Source organism: Canis lupus, chromosome 32 (assembly GCF_011100685.1).
Source record: "Canis lupus familiaris isolate Mischka breed German Shepherd chromosome 32, alternate assembly UU_Cfam_GSD_1.0, whole genome shotgun sequence".
Taxonomy (NCBI): domain Eukaryota; kingdom Metazoa; phylum Chordata; class Mammalia; order Carnivora; family Canidae; genus Canis; species Canis lupus.
The window spans coordinates 34,444,841-34,463,435 of record NC_049253.1 but is presented as its reverse complement, the minus strand read 5'-3'; the positions used below and the strand labels follow the sequence as shown (position 1 = coordinate 34,463,435).

General features: G+C 38.4%; 1 protein-coding gene across 10 annotated transcripts in view; it reads right to left on the bottom strand.

The window, feature by feature from the left end:
- Positions 1-304: 304 nt before the first annotated feature.
- RASGEF1B (RasGEF domain family member 1B) overlaps positions 305-18,595 on the bottom strand; it is a 550,412-nt gene continuing 532,121 nt past the window's right edge. For all 10 annotated transcript variants that reach the window (XM_038582293.1, XM_038582294.1, XM_038582297.1 and 7 more), the window contains 10 exons: positions 16,378-16,590; positions 15,817-15,891; positions 14,361-14,456; positions 14,137-14,239; positions 12,979-13,058; positions 11,578-11,673; positions 5,871-5,966; positions 5,405-5,528; positions 4,152-4,224; positions 305-1,684 (listed from right to left, as the gene is read on the bottom strand). In XM_038582293.1, the coding sequence (XP_038438221.1) occupies positions 1,660-1,684; positions 4,152-4,224; positions 5,405-5,528; positions 5,871-5,966; positions 11,578-11,673; positions 12,979-13,058; positions 14,137-14,239; positions 14,361-14,456; positions 15,817-15,891; positions 16,378-16,590 (981 nt within the window). In that variant the 3' untranslated portion in view covers positions 305-1,659. The remainder of the gene's footprint in view (positions 1,685-4,151; positions 4,225-5,404; positions 5,529-5,870; positions 5,967-11,577; positions 11,674-12,978; positions 13,059-14,136; positions 14,240-14,360; positions 14,457-15,816; positions 15,892-16,377; positions 16,591-18,595) is intronic.

The following is an 18,595-nucleotide window of genomic DNA, read 5'->3' as shown; positions in this document are numbered from 1 at the left end:
TCAAATCTTTGGGCCTCTCAATTGCTATGGGACCTTGAACAAATGATGATGATGTCTATTCCCACACCTAAAAAATGGGGATGGTGATCTATGCTAAACACTTACAAAGTACCTGGCAAGTACTATTTATTAAATGCTTGCTGTGATCCATTTTTAGAAAATTAATGTCCACACACACATACTCCTCAAGGCTACTTCCTCAAGGACAGACACCCTCCTAGCCAGTCACAGGAGTTGAATTACTTTGATAATAGCCCCCCACCCCAATAACCCCTTCCATAAAAGAAAAGAGAGACGCCACAACTCCTGGCCGCAGAGTGTAAAATATATTGATGGTTGTAAAGGGACAACTTGGAGACATTTTAGGTCTGCTGAGATGGCGTGCAGCATACATACATGCTCTGTTTTTTGAAACCATGTCATTAAGTTCTCAAATACATCTCTGTTTTGAACACGATGTTTTGTTTTTTTCATTAGCATGGTTTACTACTCTACAGTTTCTCCTAGAGTAAATAAATATAATGGCTGCTTGCAGAGCAACTACAGACTTATTGAGATGTTTAACAAGGTGAACTATTTCACAATTAGATCGACCTTTGAGTTAACAGCAAGATGTTTTTCATTTCTTTTCATTCACTGCTGCAGTGGAGCGGAGGCGGGGGACTAACTTTTCCAATTTCTTCTTTGTTCACATGTTTAGTTACCAACAGACTCCAAAACGTAATGAAAAATAACAGTCTGTTCAAAAAATTAAATTGTAATTAGGCTGTGCGTTTTTCCAAGACCCTTAAAGTCAGATAATTTAAATTTACAAGAGGAAAAAAAAATAGGCATGATGGAAAACTAAGCAATAACAAAAAACTACTGAAAAATCCATCTGTTGAACACAGTGGTCAGTTGTAAACAGCTCAAAGGGCAGAGAAAACAAAAAGTCCTTCTAGAATGTTAAGTAGTCTAATGACAAACTCTGCTTTTTTTTCCTAGTGGCTATTTTCCTACCACAGTGTTGAGCTTCATTATATTAAATAACTTATATGGGTAAAAAGGAGTTTGCTAACCAGCAGCCAACTCAAAATCTTGCAGGAAGAGGGAGGAGAGGAATTCAAAACACAGCACACACTAAGGGGAAATGAAGTCCAGAATCGGCATTCAACCAGTCTTACCCCTCCTGGCAATACCATGGAGCTGAAGGTGGGATCTACATGGAAGGTTTTCTCCCCTCCCTCTTCTCCCTTTTTCATTTAAGTTAACAAAGAAACATGGGCTTCCTAAGAGCCAGCACTCAGCTGGGCAAGTCCCATTAGCAGCAAATGTTCAACCAAATAAAAAACACACGCACACAAAAGAAAGCTCCATCCAGGTGCAGAGCTGTGATTCACATGGAAATTCCAGACGATGAATCATGTGCAGAGCCGGGATCTGTAGAGGATTCTTTCTCAAGTGTCTTCAGTGAACATTTCCGTCTCCCAAAATCCGAGTCAATCTGTCAGCTGTAGGAAATAAGTTCCCCATCTACTCCTGAGTGGGCTTGCTTGTGGGGACTTAGCAGGATATTTTGTAGAACTGGACACCAAAAAACAGGCCAGCCCCTCATGTCATGATCTGCGCATGACACAGCAGCAGCAGCAGCAGCAGCAGCGACCGTCAGCATCCCGTTCCTTACACTCTGCCTAAGAGGTTGGACCTGAGTAATAAAGAAGATAGGATGAGAACGAATGTGGTAGATTATTTCAGTTAGGATTAAAATGTCTTGCCTAATACGAGTTTCACCTTTCCTAGGCCTTAAGTTTGATTACAGATAGTTAAAAAGAAGAAGAAGGTGCCTGGGTGGCTCAGTTGGTTAAGCATGTGACTCCTGAGTTTGGCTGAAGTCATGATCTCCGGTCCCACACAGGGCTCCCTGCGCAGGGAGGGAGTTGGCCTGAGATTTTCTCCCTCTCCCTCTGCCCTACTACTTCCACTCCCCCTCCCCACCCGCTCATGCATGCTCTCTCTCTCTCTCTCTTTAAAAAAAAAAAAAGGAGGAAGAAAAAAATACTAAGCATTGAAGTCCTTGTGGTTCTTGTGCTAGTGATTGCTAGTCACTTCAAATAAATATTTATTAAGGAGACGGCAAAAGCTTTGTTTATAGGTAAATCTTTATTTTGAGTGGCTTTATATCAAAACAAAAACAAGACAAGCAAGTCATTAATTATAAAAAGCTTTTACGTCTGCACTGGTCTTATCACAGATGGACTTACTCAGTAAATAAAAGCACCTTCAAATTCCATGTTCATTGAGAGCATTTAAAATAGCCAATGACCAGAGAGGTGTCTACCCTCAGAGGTGTAGCTGTCATTGCCACTGTTGAGCCTAAGTGTCTGAATGAATGGCACGAGGGCCAGCACGAAAAGGGTCTATGGAAAATCATCAAATGCCTTCAAAGTTAATGTACATACACATTTCAGGTAGGTAGCATCATTCTAGAATAATTAGTCTCTGTATCTACTTAACACAGGTGGTTTTACAAATGATCATAGCCTATTTTCTCTTCTTTATCCTCTTGGTGATTGCTATGCTTTGGTCAACTCCTGCAGGAACCCAACATCATTCCCCAGCATGGCAGGTACACATGTTCAGTGATGTGGCAGACATGAAAGACTCCTTGCTTGCCCTCAAGAGGGTTACACTGTAGTAGAATGCACTATAAACCGACATGTTTCTAACAGAAGAGAACTGCCTTAGACTCCTGGGGAGATATGGGTCAGGAAGGAGATATGGGTCAGGAAGGAGAAGACATTGGAGTGAGGCCTTGAGATTACATAGGACATGGAAAGGGCGGAGTACTTGGCTTACACCCAGACTCAAAGGAGAGTTTGTTCTTCAAGCCTTCTTAAAAACAATTTTCGTGTGTAAACTAGTCTGTTACATCAAGAATACATCTTCATTGTATTCATATACGTATTTCCATGTATACCATTCTATTTGTGCCTGGGCTACTCCCTCAATGAATGCTTATCAGAAGCATTATTACTGAACACTTTTGAGTACAACTGTGGACAGACTCATGGATTTGTGTCTGAATTTAAGCCAATACAGGGCACTCTCTTTTTCACTTCACATTTCTAAATCCTCCACTAAAGTCTCTAGTCACATTTCAACCCATCGAATGTTAACTGTTATTGTATATTCTGTGTATGGTACATAGAGATATGGGAAGACTCCCAAATGACTTTGGGAAGAAGAGAAAAGTGCTTGCCCACTCTGATATAAAAAGGCATATGTCCCCAGAGTCTCTTAGTAGAAATACAAACAGAGCAATTTTGATTATATGATTACTATATCCTGGGCTATTTTACCTATTAAAATAAATATCTTAAATGGTTAAAATATATATTTACCTATCCTTGTTTTTTTGAAAATACATTTGTTTGAAAATACCAATAAATTAACACAATTTTTAAATTTGAATAGATTCTGGATTATGTTTAAAGTCCCAACTTCTGGGTCACCTGGAGGCTCAGTTGGTCAAGCATCTGATTCCTAATTACCACTCAGGTCATGATCTCAGGGTGTGAGACCAAGTCCTACATTGGGCTCTATGCTCAGCACAGAGTCTGCTTGGGATTCTCTTCCTCTACCCACCCTCTCAAATAAGTAAATCTTTAAAAAAAAAAAAATTTTCAACTTCTTCTTTCTCTCAAACCAAAGAAGGGACCAAGACCCAGTTGTCAAGAGAGTGACACACTCAGATTTACTGAACCTACTGGCACTTGGGTCTCTTTTATCTCAGGTCAAATAAAATATTAGTGTTAGAACTATTCATAAATAGAGTCTGAACTTGTTATCTTTTAGATGAAGACAATGAGTCAGTGTTCTTTCTACCATACATACCATGGGGTAATTTCAGTTCCTGACTCCAAAAAATAATGGGAGAAAGAAACGAGAGCAGAGTCACTGTATATATGACAGTGTAAAAAAGTGAAAGGCGATAAAACTGAATGATGGCAATGAGGATTCTAAGCCACAAAGATTCAGGTGGCAAGACATAAGGAACAGAGAAAACTTGGAACACACAGGGAAGGACTTCCTACAGAAAGCATGTGGCTTTCCTCAAGTAAGTCCAACATGGCCCATCGATCAGCATGGCAATAAGCAGCCTGGAGACTTACCTTAAGGACTTCCATCTGTCTTTCTCTATATGGTTTTCAGGTCCCTCACTCTCATAGGAAGCCAAGTAGAGCGCTACAATCAACCAAAATTAAGAATGCATTAACCCTGAGGCCTTCTCCTGGTATATTACCCACCACCATCCATCTCCTGTTTAACATGAGCTAAACCCTAAAGTGAAACTCTTTAAAATATCCAATTACAACTGAGAAGCATCATAGTTTCATTAAGAACACAAAATATCACTTTGCCTGATTGACCATCTCAACAAAAACCCAAGGGCCTCTAGGCCAAAAGAGCACTTAATTAACTAACAGTTTATGTGGGGAAATAGCTTACAAATGCAAGCCACATGATGCTATCTACGCTCACATTTATGTTCTCTGTGAAGAAGGGGTGGGGAGGGGCATTCTTTCCTGATAGCCTTGATTTTTAAAAAACCTTTCGTAACTAAAAAGCCAGATTTTTTAGGCCTCATTCTTCTAATATTTTCTCCCTATTTTTAAATCTAAAAGAATTTCATTCAAAGATTTTAAGAGCTCGGTATTAATCCTTTTAGGAGAGGTTAATAACAACCAAGCCCCCTCTGAAATGGGTAATATTAATGCAAATGCACTTCAGTCATTATTACAAATGCTTTCAATCTATTATGAGACATTGTTATTTAATAATACTATTGATTTCTAGAATACTAGGATATAAAAGATCAAAGGAATAAATCCCTAAATCTTTTACAAACTTTAACTCTCTTCTCATCAATTTTTCTCAATATGGACAATCACTGTTTCTGCCTCAAATTCCTTAATATTTTAACAGGTCAAGATTTTCAGCTACTTTTTCAAATAGCAACAGGTACCAACTAACTAGTTTTTTTGTTTTTTTTTTCAAATTACTTTTAATATCAACATACCACAAACAAAATGCCCTTTTTCTCCAACAAAACAAGTCCAAACAAGGGGAAAAATAAAATCCTTCAAAATCTTTCCATTTGTGCCTGACGTTCTCTAGCTCTGGTATTATAAAGAAGGTTTAAACACAGAAATAATCGATTTATGGCTGGAAAGTGAGTGCCTGAGAAATATTTTAGGGATAAACCATATAGTTTTCTGTGCAACAGAAAACTCTTAAGAAGGAAAAGGTCAGAAGACAGGCCTCATGTGATATGAGGAACCAGGCACCGGGAATGTATACAGCAATGTCCTACAGGCAGGGCTTTTGGATGCTGGTGGCAGCTCCAGCTGGAAGGCTCACTTACCATCTTCACTGAAGACTGGTACCGTGAGCAGATACTGCAAGATCTTCCGGTCCCTCTCAAATGGGCACTCGACCTGCTTCCATGTCATGAATTCACTCACTTGTTTGGCCAGTTCCCAAAATTTCTAAGAAAAAAGAATTTAAAAGCAGCCATAAAAAATCATGAGCATTCCGTTTAATGTTTCCCTCTGACTTCTAATCAACTGAACTATGTAATTTCCTTAATTTAATAAAAAACTAGCCATAGGTATTTGTGAGGAACAGGAAAAAAAAATTTACTCAAGAAACTCTGGATAATAATTAATAATAATGTTGCAGCTAATTTATTCTACTCAGTATTGTTATTTTCTTAAAAAACAACAGAGAAAGAGAAAACTTAGTTACAGAACTTCAGAATCTGCTTAGGCTGCCTGGCCTGGGAGAGGAAGGGCCCTCTCTGTGCTCAGATTCTTACAACCTATCCTTACCTCAAAGTTGACGTGGCCATTTGGAAGGCGGTTAGCACAGCCCTCATTGAGGAAATAAATATCTTTGATTAAAAGACTGAAGAACGGTATCACAATCTAGAGAAAACAAAAGATTTTGGTTTGCTTGCAAACGAATATGCAGTCTCTCATCAAACATTACAAGAAATTCAGGAACAACATTAGTTCTGGATTACATAAAAGGCTATAATGAATTAAGATACAGTGTTTTGTTCACCAACCATGATAGCAGTTTCCTCCGTTAGGTAATTTTGCTAAAGATGCAAATGCTATTAATAACCAAAACCTAGCAAAGGTAACAGGCATTAGGAGGTGAGTGGCTTCATGTAGCTTCTGCAGTTTTCCCCACTGCAACAGCATATAATAAATCTAAAAGTTCTAGCTGTAATCAATGGAAGAAGATCTAAAAGAACTCTTGCTTTTCATTCAGCAACCTCTTAGTTGGAGCTACGTATCAACAGAATACCTGTCATGACAGGTATGAAGATTTTAAGATCTCCCCACTAGAATCTGTACTGTTATATCATTTAGACTTCTACATTTTAGGTGTATTTCTTTTCGGATGAATATTTTACCCTTGAAGACATTGTTCAAGATAATGTGAAAGCTCAGGGTTCTAGGTAATAGTTGCTGCAAACTTCCTATTGGGTAAACCTGGCCTTCATAAGACTGAACAAGTAGGCACCTGTTCTCATGGGAAATCACTTAAGCAGTACCTTGCACAATATATTGTGAGATGTGTCCAAGTGAAGGAGGAATATAAATGTGTAAATTAGAATTAATGGTTGTTTAAAAAACAATAAGCCTCTGGTAGGACTTTCCTGCCTCGGGTCTTTAATTTGATGAGGTGGTATTTCATTAATTAATTTAAAATAATAATCTCTAAGAAATTATCCTAAATCTTACTAAGCCCCATAATGAACAAAGAACAAAGCTCAGACATGGTAACTTCCACCTTTCCTCAAATGCCAACAAATTTTTGAAGCTTTTAAATTTGCTACAGTGCAAATAACACTCCAAACACAAGTTACTGGCCCTGTTGTTTACCCAAGAGCAGGTTTTTGAAGTTTCCCTAAGCTGATGACTCACTGGGTGGTACATCTACACTTAATGAATGAGAGGTCTGGAAAACATACATTTGGGCTCATACATAAAAATATGAAGTATCAATTTTTACTTCTATATAAATTCAGATTTTCCCGGAAGTTATTGAAAAAAACAAGTTTTGGTTTTTTTTTTATGCCACTGGTCGCTGGAAAAGCCAAAGTGAATCTGCGGTTTTGACGGCAGTTGGTATTGTCTGCAGAAGTCTCTCAAGCTGAATTGGTAAAATCCCCCTCATTACCTTCTCCTTCAAATATTACTGGCTAATCCTCTATTATTTTAGGACTAAACAGCCACGGTAACAATGACAATGCATGCCTGGACCTTGTTCCTCCAATGGGGAAGCCTGTGTTTTGGAGTCCATCAAAACTCAGCTTAAAATATGGCCCCACAATTGACTGGCAGTACAAGTCAGGAGTCTATTAACGGTGGCCTGCAGCCCCACCCAGGCCCATCACTTGTTTTAGTATACCCCAGGAGCCATGCATTTAACACTTTGAAATGGCTAGGAAAAAAAAAAAATCAAAATAATACTTCATGAGCATGAAAATTACAGGAAATTAACTTATAGTGGCCAGACAGCTTTCCTGAAAAAGAGCCATACTCACTCTTTCATCTACGTGTTGTCTATGTCAGAGCTGAGTAGTTGAACGAGAGGCCGTATGGCCCACAAAGCCTAAAATACTTATGATCTGGCCCTTAAGGGGGAAAAGTTTGCCCTGGTGTAAGTCTAACATACTAAGAAAGTCTAGTTTCCTCCTCTTAAGATGGGAACAACAATAGCTACCTCACCAAATTGTGGTGAGCATTACATTAAATACAGCTCTGACCTCAGTTAAGCACTCCCCAAAAACCAATGGGGCCCTTAAAAAGGGAAAGATATTATTAATGCACTTGAAAGATAATGAGGATATATCACCACAAGGGAAATGAATACTAAGTTACAATCACGATATTGTACTTGCATAGTGTAACAGTTTTTAAGTAAGAACTTTCTCGTTTTATTCTCAGTACTGGGTGTGTGAGATTCAAGTGGTGCTGACCATTCTGTCTCACATTGATATTTAAACATTTCATAACTCCAGGTCATGTGCCTCTAGCTGAGGCACAGAGGCTATGCTTTATGTAATATTCACATTCATGGTGCCTCCAAGATGATCCTATATATAGAGAGAGAGACAGAAACTTCACACCTAAGAGCGATCATCTGGTATTTGTCTTTGTCTGACTTATTTAATTTAGCATAATGGCCTTGAGGTTCATTTATATGTTGTCACAAGTGGCAAGATTTCATTCTTTTTTATGGTTGAATAATATTCCATTGTGTATCTGTACCACAATTTATCCATTCATTCATCAGTAGACACTCAGGTTGCTTCTATGTCTTGGCTATCGTAAATCATGCTGCAATAAACACAGGGGTGCAGAGATCTTTTTCTTCGGATAAATAGCCAAAAGTTGAATTGCTGGACTGATCCACTAATGGTTTGAATCACTCTTCCAAGAATATAGAAATATATATATAAGTAACCTTCCTTCCATTCTGTTCCTTATGCCCATATGCCAAAAAGAAGTCTCATAGGCTTTTCAACTTTTAATTTACTCATCAATAGTTCTCTACACATCTGCAGCCCCTACAACAAATCTAACATAATAAAAATCAGGAGATTATAAGGACTTTGGATTTCCAGGCACCACGGTGGATGTATGGGTTACCAATAGGAGGGAGCAAAAGTCTGGTCTCTGGGAGGTCCTGCCAATGATGTCTTTAATAGGAGAACTTCTCAGGTAATAATGTTTTCTAATTCCCTTTCAAAATATTCTTTTTTTTAAGATTTTATTTTTTTAAGTAATCTCTGTCCTCAATCTGGGGCTTGAACCCATGACCCCTAGATCAAGAGTCATAAGCATGCTTCACCAACTGAGCCAGCCAGGTACCCCCCTTTCAAAATATTCTTAATTCAGGGACTTGGCAAATATACCTTACATGCATTATCAGTTTCAAACCTAGAAATAAATGCTGTTAAGCAGGAACAAGTCCTCACAAACATAAATGGAACAGTAAAAGGATTTAAAACCATGTAATCATATGAGAAATGGTTAAAAACCTGGAGGCACAAGTACCCACAGGAAAAATAGTTATTTAAAGATCATTTAAGGGCCTCTGTGTAGAAGACAGAAGTGATTTGTTCTAGGATATGGTACCTAGAGATGTGCCACCTTGGCCACATAAACTTTGACAATTTGAAAGAATATTAAAGAAGCCATTACCCGAATCCTGTAATGAAGATAAGGAGATTTTTAAATTACTTAGGAATAAAGAGAGTTTATCCTCACTTCAAAAAAGGGAAATTAAACCCAAATCTCTTGCATAAAAGATGCATGTTACCCAGAAATGTTTTCATTCAAAGCCTTTGAGACCAAATGTGAGAAAGAAATGGCATTTCTTTTAATGATGGTGATTTCATTTGTTTTATGAACTAGAGAGTACAATTTATATGCTCACAGAGAACTGGTTTAAAAAAAAAAAAAAACCAACAACAACAACCAAGGGATGCCTGGGTGGCTCAGTGGTTGAGTGTCTGTCTTCAGGCCAGGACATGATCCTAGAGTCCTGGGATCGAGTCCCACGTCAGGCTCCCTGCATGGAGCCTGCTTCTCCCTCTGCCTGTGTCTCTGCCTCTCTGTCTCTCTCTCTCTCTCTCTCTCTCTCTCTCTCTCTGTGTGTGTCTCTCATGAATAAATAAATAAAATCTTTAAAAAGGAAAAAAACCAACAAAATGAAAGTGGACAGAATTTATTAAATGATGTAAAGGGTAAATACTTTGGACTGTTTTCTGGAAAAAGCTATTTAGAGTCCCACAAGTATAGTCTCTCTGGGGAGCTGGACTTCTTCAGAAGGACTTTGGCCAGGGCTCCAACCCCCTGCTAGAGATAGGATTCTAAAGCTTCCTGGCTCCCCCAGAGGGTCCTGCAGAGACAGCCTTGCATTCAACTGGGATGGGAGTGAGAGGATGCAGATGGCACCCCATGTGCTGATTTTCTGAAGCTTAAGAAACTTCTGATTTGATTTTTTTTTTCAGTCTTGTCACAGGAGTGCTGATACCTGAGCAAGTAAAATTTCGAAGCTGGTACACCCTGTCGGCTGAATTGAGATAGTTACCCTGCCTCATCTCTTCCCTGACTTTGCCTCTTTATTAAAAAATAATAATAATAACGTATTTATAGTATCTCTCAAATGTTCTCAGCACTAATATTTTGGATTTTTCTTGAGAACCAATTTAACATTTTCAAAAGGTGGAGTTTTTGTTTGTTTTTATTTTAGATCACTGAGGCTGAAGCTTTTTTTGCAGAAGTGACTGAGATGCCCTGAAATGTTTTTTACCCTCATTTCCAAAAATTTGTGGAAGATACAGTTTCATTTAAAAGATGGATAGAAGGGGATCCCTGGGTGGCGCAGCGGTTTAGCGCCTGCCTTTGGCCCAGGGCGCGATCCTGGAGACCCGGGATCGAATCCCACATCAGGCTTCCGGTGCGTGGAGCCTGCTTCTCCCTCTGCCTGTGTCTCTGCCTCTCTCTCTCTCTCTCTGTGTGACTATCATAAATAAATAAAAATTAAAAAAAAAAAAAAAAGATGGATAGAGGGCAGCCCTGGTGGCACAGCGGTTTAGTGCCACCTGCAGCCCGGGGTGTGATCCTAGAGACCCGGGATCGAGTCCCACGTCGGGCTCCCTGCATGGAGCCTGCTTCTCTCTCTGCCTGTGTCTCTGCCTCTCTTTCGCTCTCTCTGAACAAATAAATAAATAAATCTTAAAAAAAAAAAAAAGATGGATAGAACCTGAACAAAAAATAACTCTTATCAAACAACTTCATCACCCCATTTACCATAACCAGGTATTTACTTTGCAAATAACATGATCTCTAAATGTCAAAATGACTTTTCCTTTTCACATAAGGATATAGGACACTGACATGGGCCAGGAAAGGACCCTCAGAGTCGAGGGTATGAGAGATCCAGGAGAGTATTAAATTGTTTACGGGGAGAGTAGATAGAGTAAGGACCATTAATTTCTCAGACATCATCCCTGTACTTTTTCTACCACCCACATATCCAATTAGTAACAGCAGGCCTAATGCTACAGCAACTAACCTACTTTCTGAAAATAAATGACTTAACCATGGGAGATAAGCTAATTCTTTTAAGAAAAAAAAGGCTACACTAAATCAGCTGTCTGGTGCAGAACTGAAATGTTTATTTTCCATTAAATCAGATTACTCTAATGTTATCAGTCATCTTAACATATGACTTAATTTATTGCTTGAGAAACAACTGAGACATATTACAAAATGATCATTTAAATAATGCAATAATAACACAGTAATATCCATTTATAATGGATAACAACAATGGTACCTTCCTTTAGCACTCTCCTTCTCTATGTGGCAAGGCATCAATATTTCTATAGTGTATCAACTTGTCTCTTAGGTCTGAACAGGTAAAAGCAGCTCAGTGAAATAGTTCATGCTGCATTTCAATGCAATACATGGCAACTCTGCCATGAATAAAACCCCTTTATGCACATACCTTCTCTCTGCTGCTGTGAGCAGTTAAAGACCTTTGTGCTGCCCCACGAAGAGCTGTCCGGTAATTGTAGAAATTACTTGAAGGGTCCATCTGATGCTGTCCACAGAGAGAAAAGAGTATTAATCATTTATTTCTCAGTGGCAGAAAGTTGGTAAGATCATACTTTTAATACTACATTAAAAATTGCAATAGGCTAGGAGCATCTGGATGACACAGCTGGTTAAGCCCCGGACTCTTGGTTTCAGCTCAAACCCTGATCTCAAAGTCATGAGACTAAGCCCTGTGTAGGGCTCCATGGCCTGGCTAGATTTCTCTCTCCCTCACCCTCTGCCCCTTCCCACTGCTATTCTCTTTCTCTCTAAAACAAACAAATAAATAAATAAATCTTTTTTAAAAATTGCAGGAGGCGAGAGAACTCATTAAGGATAGGATTTACCCCTCTCACACACACATGTAGGCATAAAATACATCAGAACACAAATGTTTTCTTTGCTGAGTTTTGGTTCATTTAAATAAGCTGATGTCAGCTTCAGTAATGTCAAACCTAGACCAAATTCTTTCCAAGTTCACTGTTGAGATTAGACTTAAAACTGATAACAGAGAATCAAACATCGGCATGAGAAACTAGTTCTAGGTTTCATCTGAAGGTTAATGGATCGGTTAATGGTTAGTCATGCATGGTGATCCAACCCTTTGTAGTGACCTTGCTCTTTGTATTTGTTAATAAATATTTTACAAATAACTGAAGCATACTATCTTATAAGAAGGAACAGAAATTTATTAGGTAATATAAATAAAAGCATAATGCAATATATCCAGTGATACTTCCCAGTTTGGATGAAGACGTAGGAAAGAAGATTTTTTACATTATCTCCAAAGACAGCTGATTCAAAACACCAACATGCCAAAGTAATAATGACATTAATATGACCCAAACACAAATGCCTTTGCGTATAATTCTGACTATCCTCAGAATTACACTAGAACAGCTTCTGCACAGGTTAGTAAAATTTGCTGAAAGGATGGTGAATTAGTATATCTACAGGGATGGGAACTCTTCCCCTGGGACACTGTAAATAAATGAAATTAGTAGGCCAACACTGAAGTAGCACTCCCAATGGTTCAGGATCCAAATTCCAACCTGGCAAATAATGGGATGTAACAGACAGGTCACCACTTCCTCAGTCAATTCACCCCAAAATGGACACCTCTGCCTATGAAAGGGCCGGTCTACAACTGATTTATTCTCTCTCGTCCAATGCTAACCCCCTTCCATTCCCCGTGTCTGTAAGGAGAGATGGGCTTTCTCTTCAGTGTTTCCTGATTAAGAGGCAAGCTGACATAGAAGAATTCCACTTTCTGGGGGTAAAATGTTAACAGCAAGGCATCAGCTTCACATACCTCAAGAACATCAAACTTTGCAGTCTTCACTTTGGCCCATGTTTTTTTCAGTCGAGAGACTGGGCTCATGTTCATGCCAGCTTCCCATTTAAAATGGAGTGGGGGAGAGAAAAAGTTGAAACGGACAAATAAGTCATCTGAAATTATTCTCTAAAAAAGTGCTCATTACTAAGTGTAAATAAGTTACCTTAATAAAAAAACGTCCAAATAGAAGGGAAGGGAGAAGAAATGTGTGGGAAATATCAGAAAGGGAGACAGAACATGAAGACTCCTAACTCTGGGAAACGAACTAGGGGTGGTGGAAGGGGAGGAGGGCGGGGGGTGGGGGTGAATGGGTGATGGGCACTGAGGGGGGCACTTGATGGGATGAGCACTGGGTGTTATTCTATATGTTGGCAAATTAAACACCAATAAAAAATAAATTTATTATTAAAAAAGAAACTTCTAGCTTTCCACAGCACAAATACCATATTCCATACTCCTATCAATAATATATGAGAATTCCTTTTGTTCTTCATCCTCGCCAATATTGGGTTCAACCAGTCCTTTTAATTTCAGTTATTTCAGTATGTGAAATGGTTTTACACTGTGATTTTAATTTGTATTTCTCTGATGACTAATGATGTAGAGTGTGTTTTCATATAATAAGATATTATTATAAATATCACATATCTATATATTATAGAAAATAAGTATACGAAATTATATTTTTCTGAAGTATCCAAGTATCTGTCCTTTTTTTTCATTGAATTATTTGTCTTCTCATTATTGATTCATTGGGTCCTTTATAGAGTCTGGATATAAGTTCTTTTTCAGCTATATGTACTACAAATGCTTTCTCCCATGACATGGCTTGTCTTATATTTTCTTAATCATATAAGGGAGAAAATTAAGTAATCTTCTGTTACCTACAGAAAGACAAACTCACTGAATGCATTCCATGAATGCTCATATAGTTAAAAAAGAGTATACACACTTGTATAACTTTGATATTTAAAGCATTCTGAAAAAAAGTAAAGCATTCTGAACATTCTAAAACAATTCAGAATTTAAAAAGAGTTTTCATTAATAAAACTGTACTAAATGTAAATTTTTAGAGGGCACATTTCACCAGGACCTATAAAAACAAAGGACACATATCTTCCAGAAAACACTTACAGATTATTGCCATCAAGGAATTGAAGTTGCCAATGTTAAAACATTCCCGAGCTACGTCAATGAAATACTCGATCATTCTTGCTCGGTGCTTCTTCTTTACAGGCTGTATAGAAAAGGGGAGAAAAAAGAGGACAGTGACCCAACATGGAGACCAAGAGCTGTAAAATAAGTATATGAAAAAATAATAGAGAGAGTGAGGAGAAAGAGAGAATTCATTTTCTCACCATACAGATTTCCGTGGCAACCAAGTAGCTGAGGCGATTGAACCATTCCACATAAGCCTCTAAGTTTCGTGTTTTCTTCCGTTCACTGTAGCAACTCTACAGAGAGAGCAAAGTGAGCAGAGGAGTTAGAGACAAAAATGGGTGAATTAGGCTTTCATTTTTGTCAGACTTGGGCCTTTATGGAGCAAGACAGCTTTCTAAGACAAGGGGACGGAAACAGAGAAAGAGAAAATCACTAACATTCTGGACTCCCTTTACAGAAATATCACAATCTCTTGGTACAGTCCAGTGAAACCCATAAGGTCTAGAAGTGTACTCTGATGCATTCCAAATGGTATCCTTCCCTCCCAGGAAACTAAGTTACTCTCGGGGGGAACTGTCCTCAGAAGCATCATTCAAAGGGTTTGGGCTAAGTTCTAAAACAATCTTGACTGATTAATGGGGTATGAATGCCAACTGTTAGCAACAAAGCAAGAAGCAGCTGAGAGAGCAGGGGACTAGGACATTTTCTTTTAAAATTAAAGATTCTGGAGCATCATGTAGCAAGAAACTAAATATCTGCCAAGGAAGGTAAATGGAAGTCTATGACATCACAGTCTTTAGTCTGGTGAATGACACATTATTCAAAAGCAAAAGGAGTTAAGCTCATCTTGGACTTCAAGGCCAAGCTTGAACAGGTTAATTACACCCCTCTTTTCTTCCTTCCAGAAGAAACTAACAAACAAAAAAGTCCACTAGCCTTCTACTGCAAAACCTAACCCTTGCTTCCTGTACTGAGGGAAGCTATTCTTAGGCCGGAAAACAGCTGTTACCCCTAACTCCCAAAGGGGGGCTTTCATTAGTGGTTGATACAGTCTTTGCCTAACAACTCAAGATGCTTCTGGAGGTCACTGGGGGAAAAAAATCTTGTATGTTCACCAATTTTATAGTTCATGCCCAGTGTTATTTACTTTACATGTGGGCTTCACTCAGGCAATAAACTTGTCATGAGGGATTTACCCTTAAAAAAAAAAGAGAGAGAGAGAGAGGCAAAGCAGCAGAGACCTTTACTCAGCACGCTGGATGTGTATGCATCCTGTCTTTACTGCTCATTATTGTTGAATCATGAGCAGAACATTCTCTTGTATTTTTTCTGACTTCACCTGCTAAAACCATTATGCTTTTATCTTCTGCCTTCATCACCACAAATCCTGCATCTATTTGCTTATTAAATTTCCCAAGAAGGAGGAAGAAGACGCTGAAAGTTTGTGATAGGGTAGGAATACAGTGATGGCACTTGAAGATCTGGCTTAAGAAAACGGAAATGAATCAGATGTGGCTAGTGAAAAAAAATTTTTTCTGATTTTAAAACCTAAGACAAAATAATTCCAATTTCTGCTTCTGGTACCCACTCTCACAGGCTGAGAAATTCCATTTCCATTTTCAAGGCTGACCCCTATGTAGGTAGGCTGATTACCTTGTCATTGTCCAAAGGGTCCTTCTGTACAAACGCCTGAACAAATTCTTCTGGCCCAATATAATTGAGCCTCTCCTGAAACACAAAACCAGGTCAACAGTATTAAAGAAAATGAGAAGAAATAGACCGTCAATTCCTTCTGCTGACTTGGCACTACCCCTCCTTTTTTATGCAGCTTATAAAATGACGCTTTAATCTTAAATACTGTCATCATCTTCAAGATCTGAGCAGAGGTGATTTTCTGTGTAAGACAATGCTATATGACATAGTGAAAGGCTGAGCAAGTTACGGAAAAGTAGAGGAGGAAGATGAGGTAGGTCAATAAATTTGCCCTCCAGTCTTGTGTACTAGTGTTTATTTTAAAGTGAATTCCCAGAATGTCAGAAACGTTCATATTCAAATGTCTAAGCAAAACATATTTTAGGTATTTCACATATTATTTCCCATTTGGATTATTCTAATAGAATCCCTTGTGACATTTACTACTGATAAACAACTTGTGTGGTTGCCACAGCAAAGCAGATCTGTGGTTGCGAAGGTCAAGGATGACAATGACCATACCAGCTCTATGTGAGTCAGCTGCTGAGCCAAAGTGTAAGGGTCACTGCAGACAGTAATGATGTCCCTTTGTATGGACTGTGGCTTGGTCTTGAGAACCGTGAGCCGATCTGTAGACGTGGAGCTGATTTTTGCCAGGACTTCCTCGTACTGGCTGAGTGCAGCAAGTTTGCGGATTAGACACTGGATCATCTGCTGGACATTCTTCCTATATGTCTGCCAGGGAATAAGCAAAGGATTACATCCTCACTCTGCATGTCTACGTTCACCACTGTGCAAACTCAGAGTCTCTGTACTAAGTGCTTTTATCTGGATGTTGGAGAAACACCAGGGCAGTTACAGGACGACTCAGCCTAGCCCTAATAGTTTCAGAGAGACATGTAACACATAAGGTGTTTTTCAGACTTGTAAAATTTAGCTCTTTTTCTCAGGCTGCTCTTGCAAGTATAATTCAAGTTGAACCACGAAAACCCCACAATGACCCTTTAGATTAGCTACTACTCAGAACTAACTGCTCTCTGGGCTGGCATAGGAAGGTACTGCTTTATTTTTGGTAGGTTAAAATACATTGATCTCAACTCAGAGCATCCTCTTCCTAACACTTTTTCTTTGGAGTCACCTTCTTGATTTTCCCACTCCTCTTATGCCCAGTCTCATTAGTCTACAAGCACGGACACCAACCTGACAGAAAATACTATTACTTCCTACTCACCCCCCAACCACCTTCCCGACTTCCATGTGTAACATGGGTTCTCACAAGGAAGCAGTGGATATTCATTTTTGGTATCTGACCTCTATTTGACTCACGTCCATTTCTCTCTCATATTATGAGTCAGTGCTAATATTTGCAACCAACCATACTCTTCCACGTGGCAATTCTACTCATAATGCTATTACCAGATGCCATCTTGTTTGCTACTGCATTATGCTACGACCACAACACTTAAGATAAATTGGATTTAAAAGCAGTTCAGGTAATAGAGATAAATTTCTTGACTTTTTACAACACTCATTAAGTTAAAGAAATAGCAATCAATCCATCCCTTGGGTACTCTTATCATAAGTTATGGTGTTCTTTTATTCCTCCTTTTCTAGCCCCAAACTGCTAAACAAACAACAATCATCCTTGCAGGTAAATTACCTGAGAAAGGCACACATGCTAACATGGTCCTTAAGTGAACAGCTCCAAAGGAGGACAGTCCCAGTGAACTTAGATATAGAAAGATCTATGGTTATGCTCCCTGCTTAGTCAGCCCCTTTTTAAAAGGTACTACACAGTAATACTTTGAGATTGTTTGAAAACTGAACGGCATCTTACCTACAAGTATAAGAACCATATTATTTTACAGAGGTAATTTGGCTTACCCAAGCAAATTACAAAAACTCAAATGACTAGACATTTGCATACTTAAGGCAAATTACAAATGCATCTGGAAATGATCAATTCTTACTTAGTTAAGGCAGAAAAGCATATATAGCCTTCTTTTTCTTTTCTTTTTCATTACTTGTCTGGCACATATTCTACTCAGTTCTTTAAACTGGTCCATTAGATGACCTTTTTTTCTCTATATATTCACAGCCTACCCTAAATCATTAATGAAATACTTAAGTGTTTAAAACGTGTTAACCTTCAAAAAAACCTATTTTCCACACAGCATTACGATTATCGGTTTAGGAGATGCTATTTGGAAACAAGACTGTCACTCAAAGAAAATGTCTTTTTCTTTGGAATATGAAGGAGATCAGCACTGAATTTTAAAACCCTCGTGGTGGGGTGAAGTAGGGGACAGGAGATGGGTAAAACAGGTGAAGGTGGCCAAAAGATACAAACTGCTAACCATAAAATAAGTAAGTCCTGGGAATGTAATTATAGCATGGTGACTATTGTTAATAATAATGTGTTGCATCTTTGAGGCTTACTAAAAGAATGAATCTTAAAGTTCTCATCACAAGGGAAAAAATTCTGTAACTATGTATGGTAATAGATATTAGTAAGACTTACTGTGATCATAATATATACAAATATCAAATCATTATGTTGTACACCGGAAACTAATATAATGTTATATGCCAATCACACCTCAATAAAAACAATAAATAAAAATAAAACAAATCCCTTGTCCTTATATCCCTTTCATCATCTTTAGTTACATTAAAAATCTATGGACTTAAAATGGTTTCTTCAGTCCCCTGTCCCAAATGTCATAATAAATATTTCCAG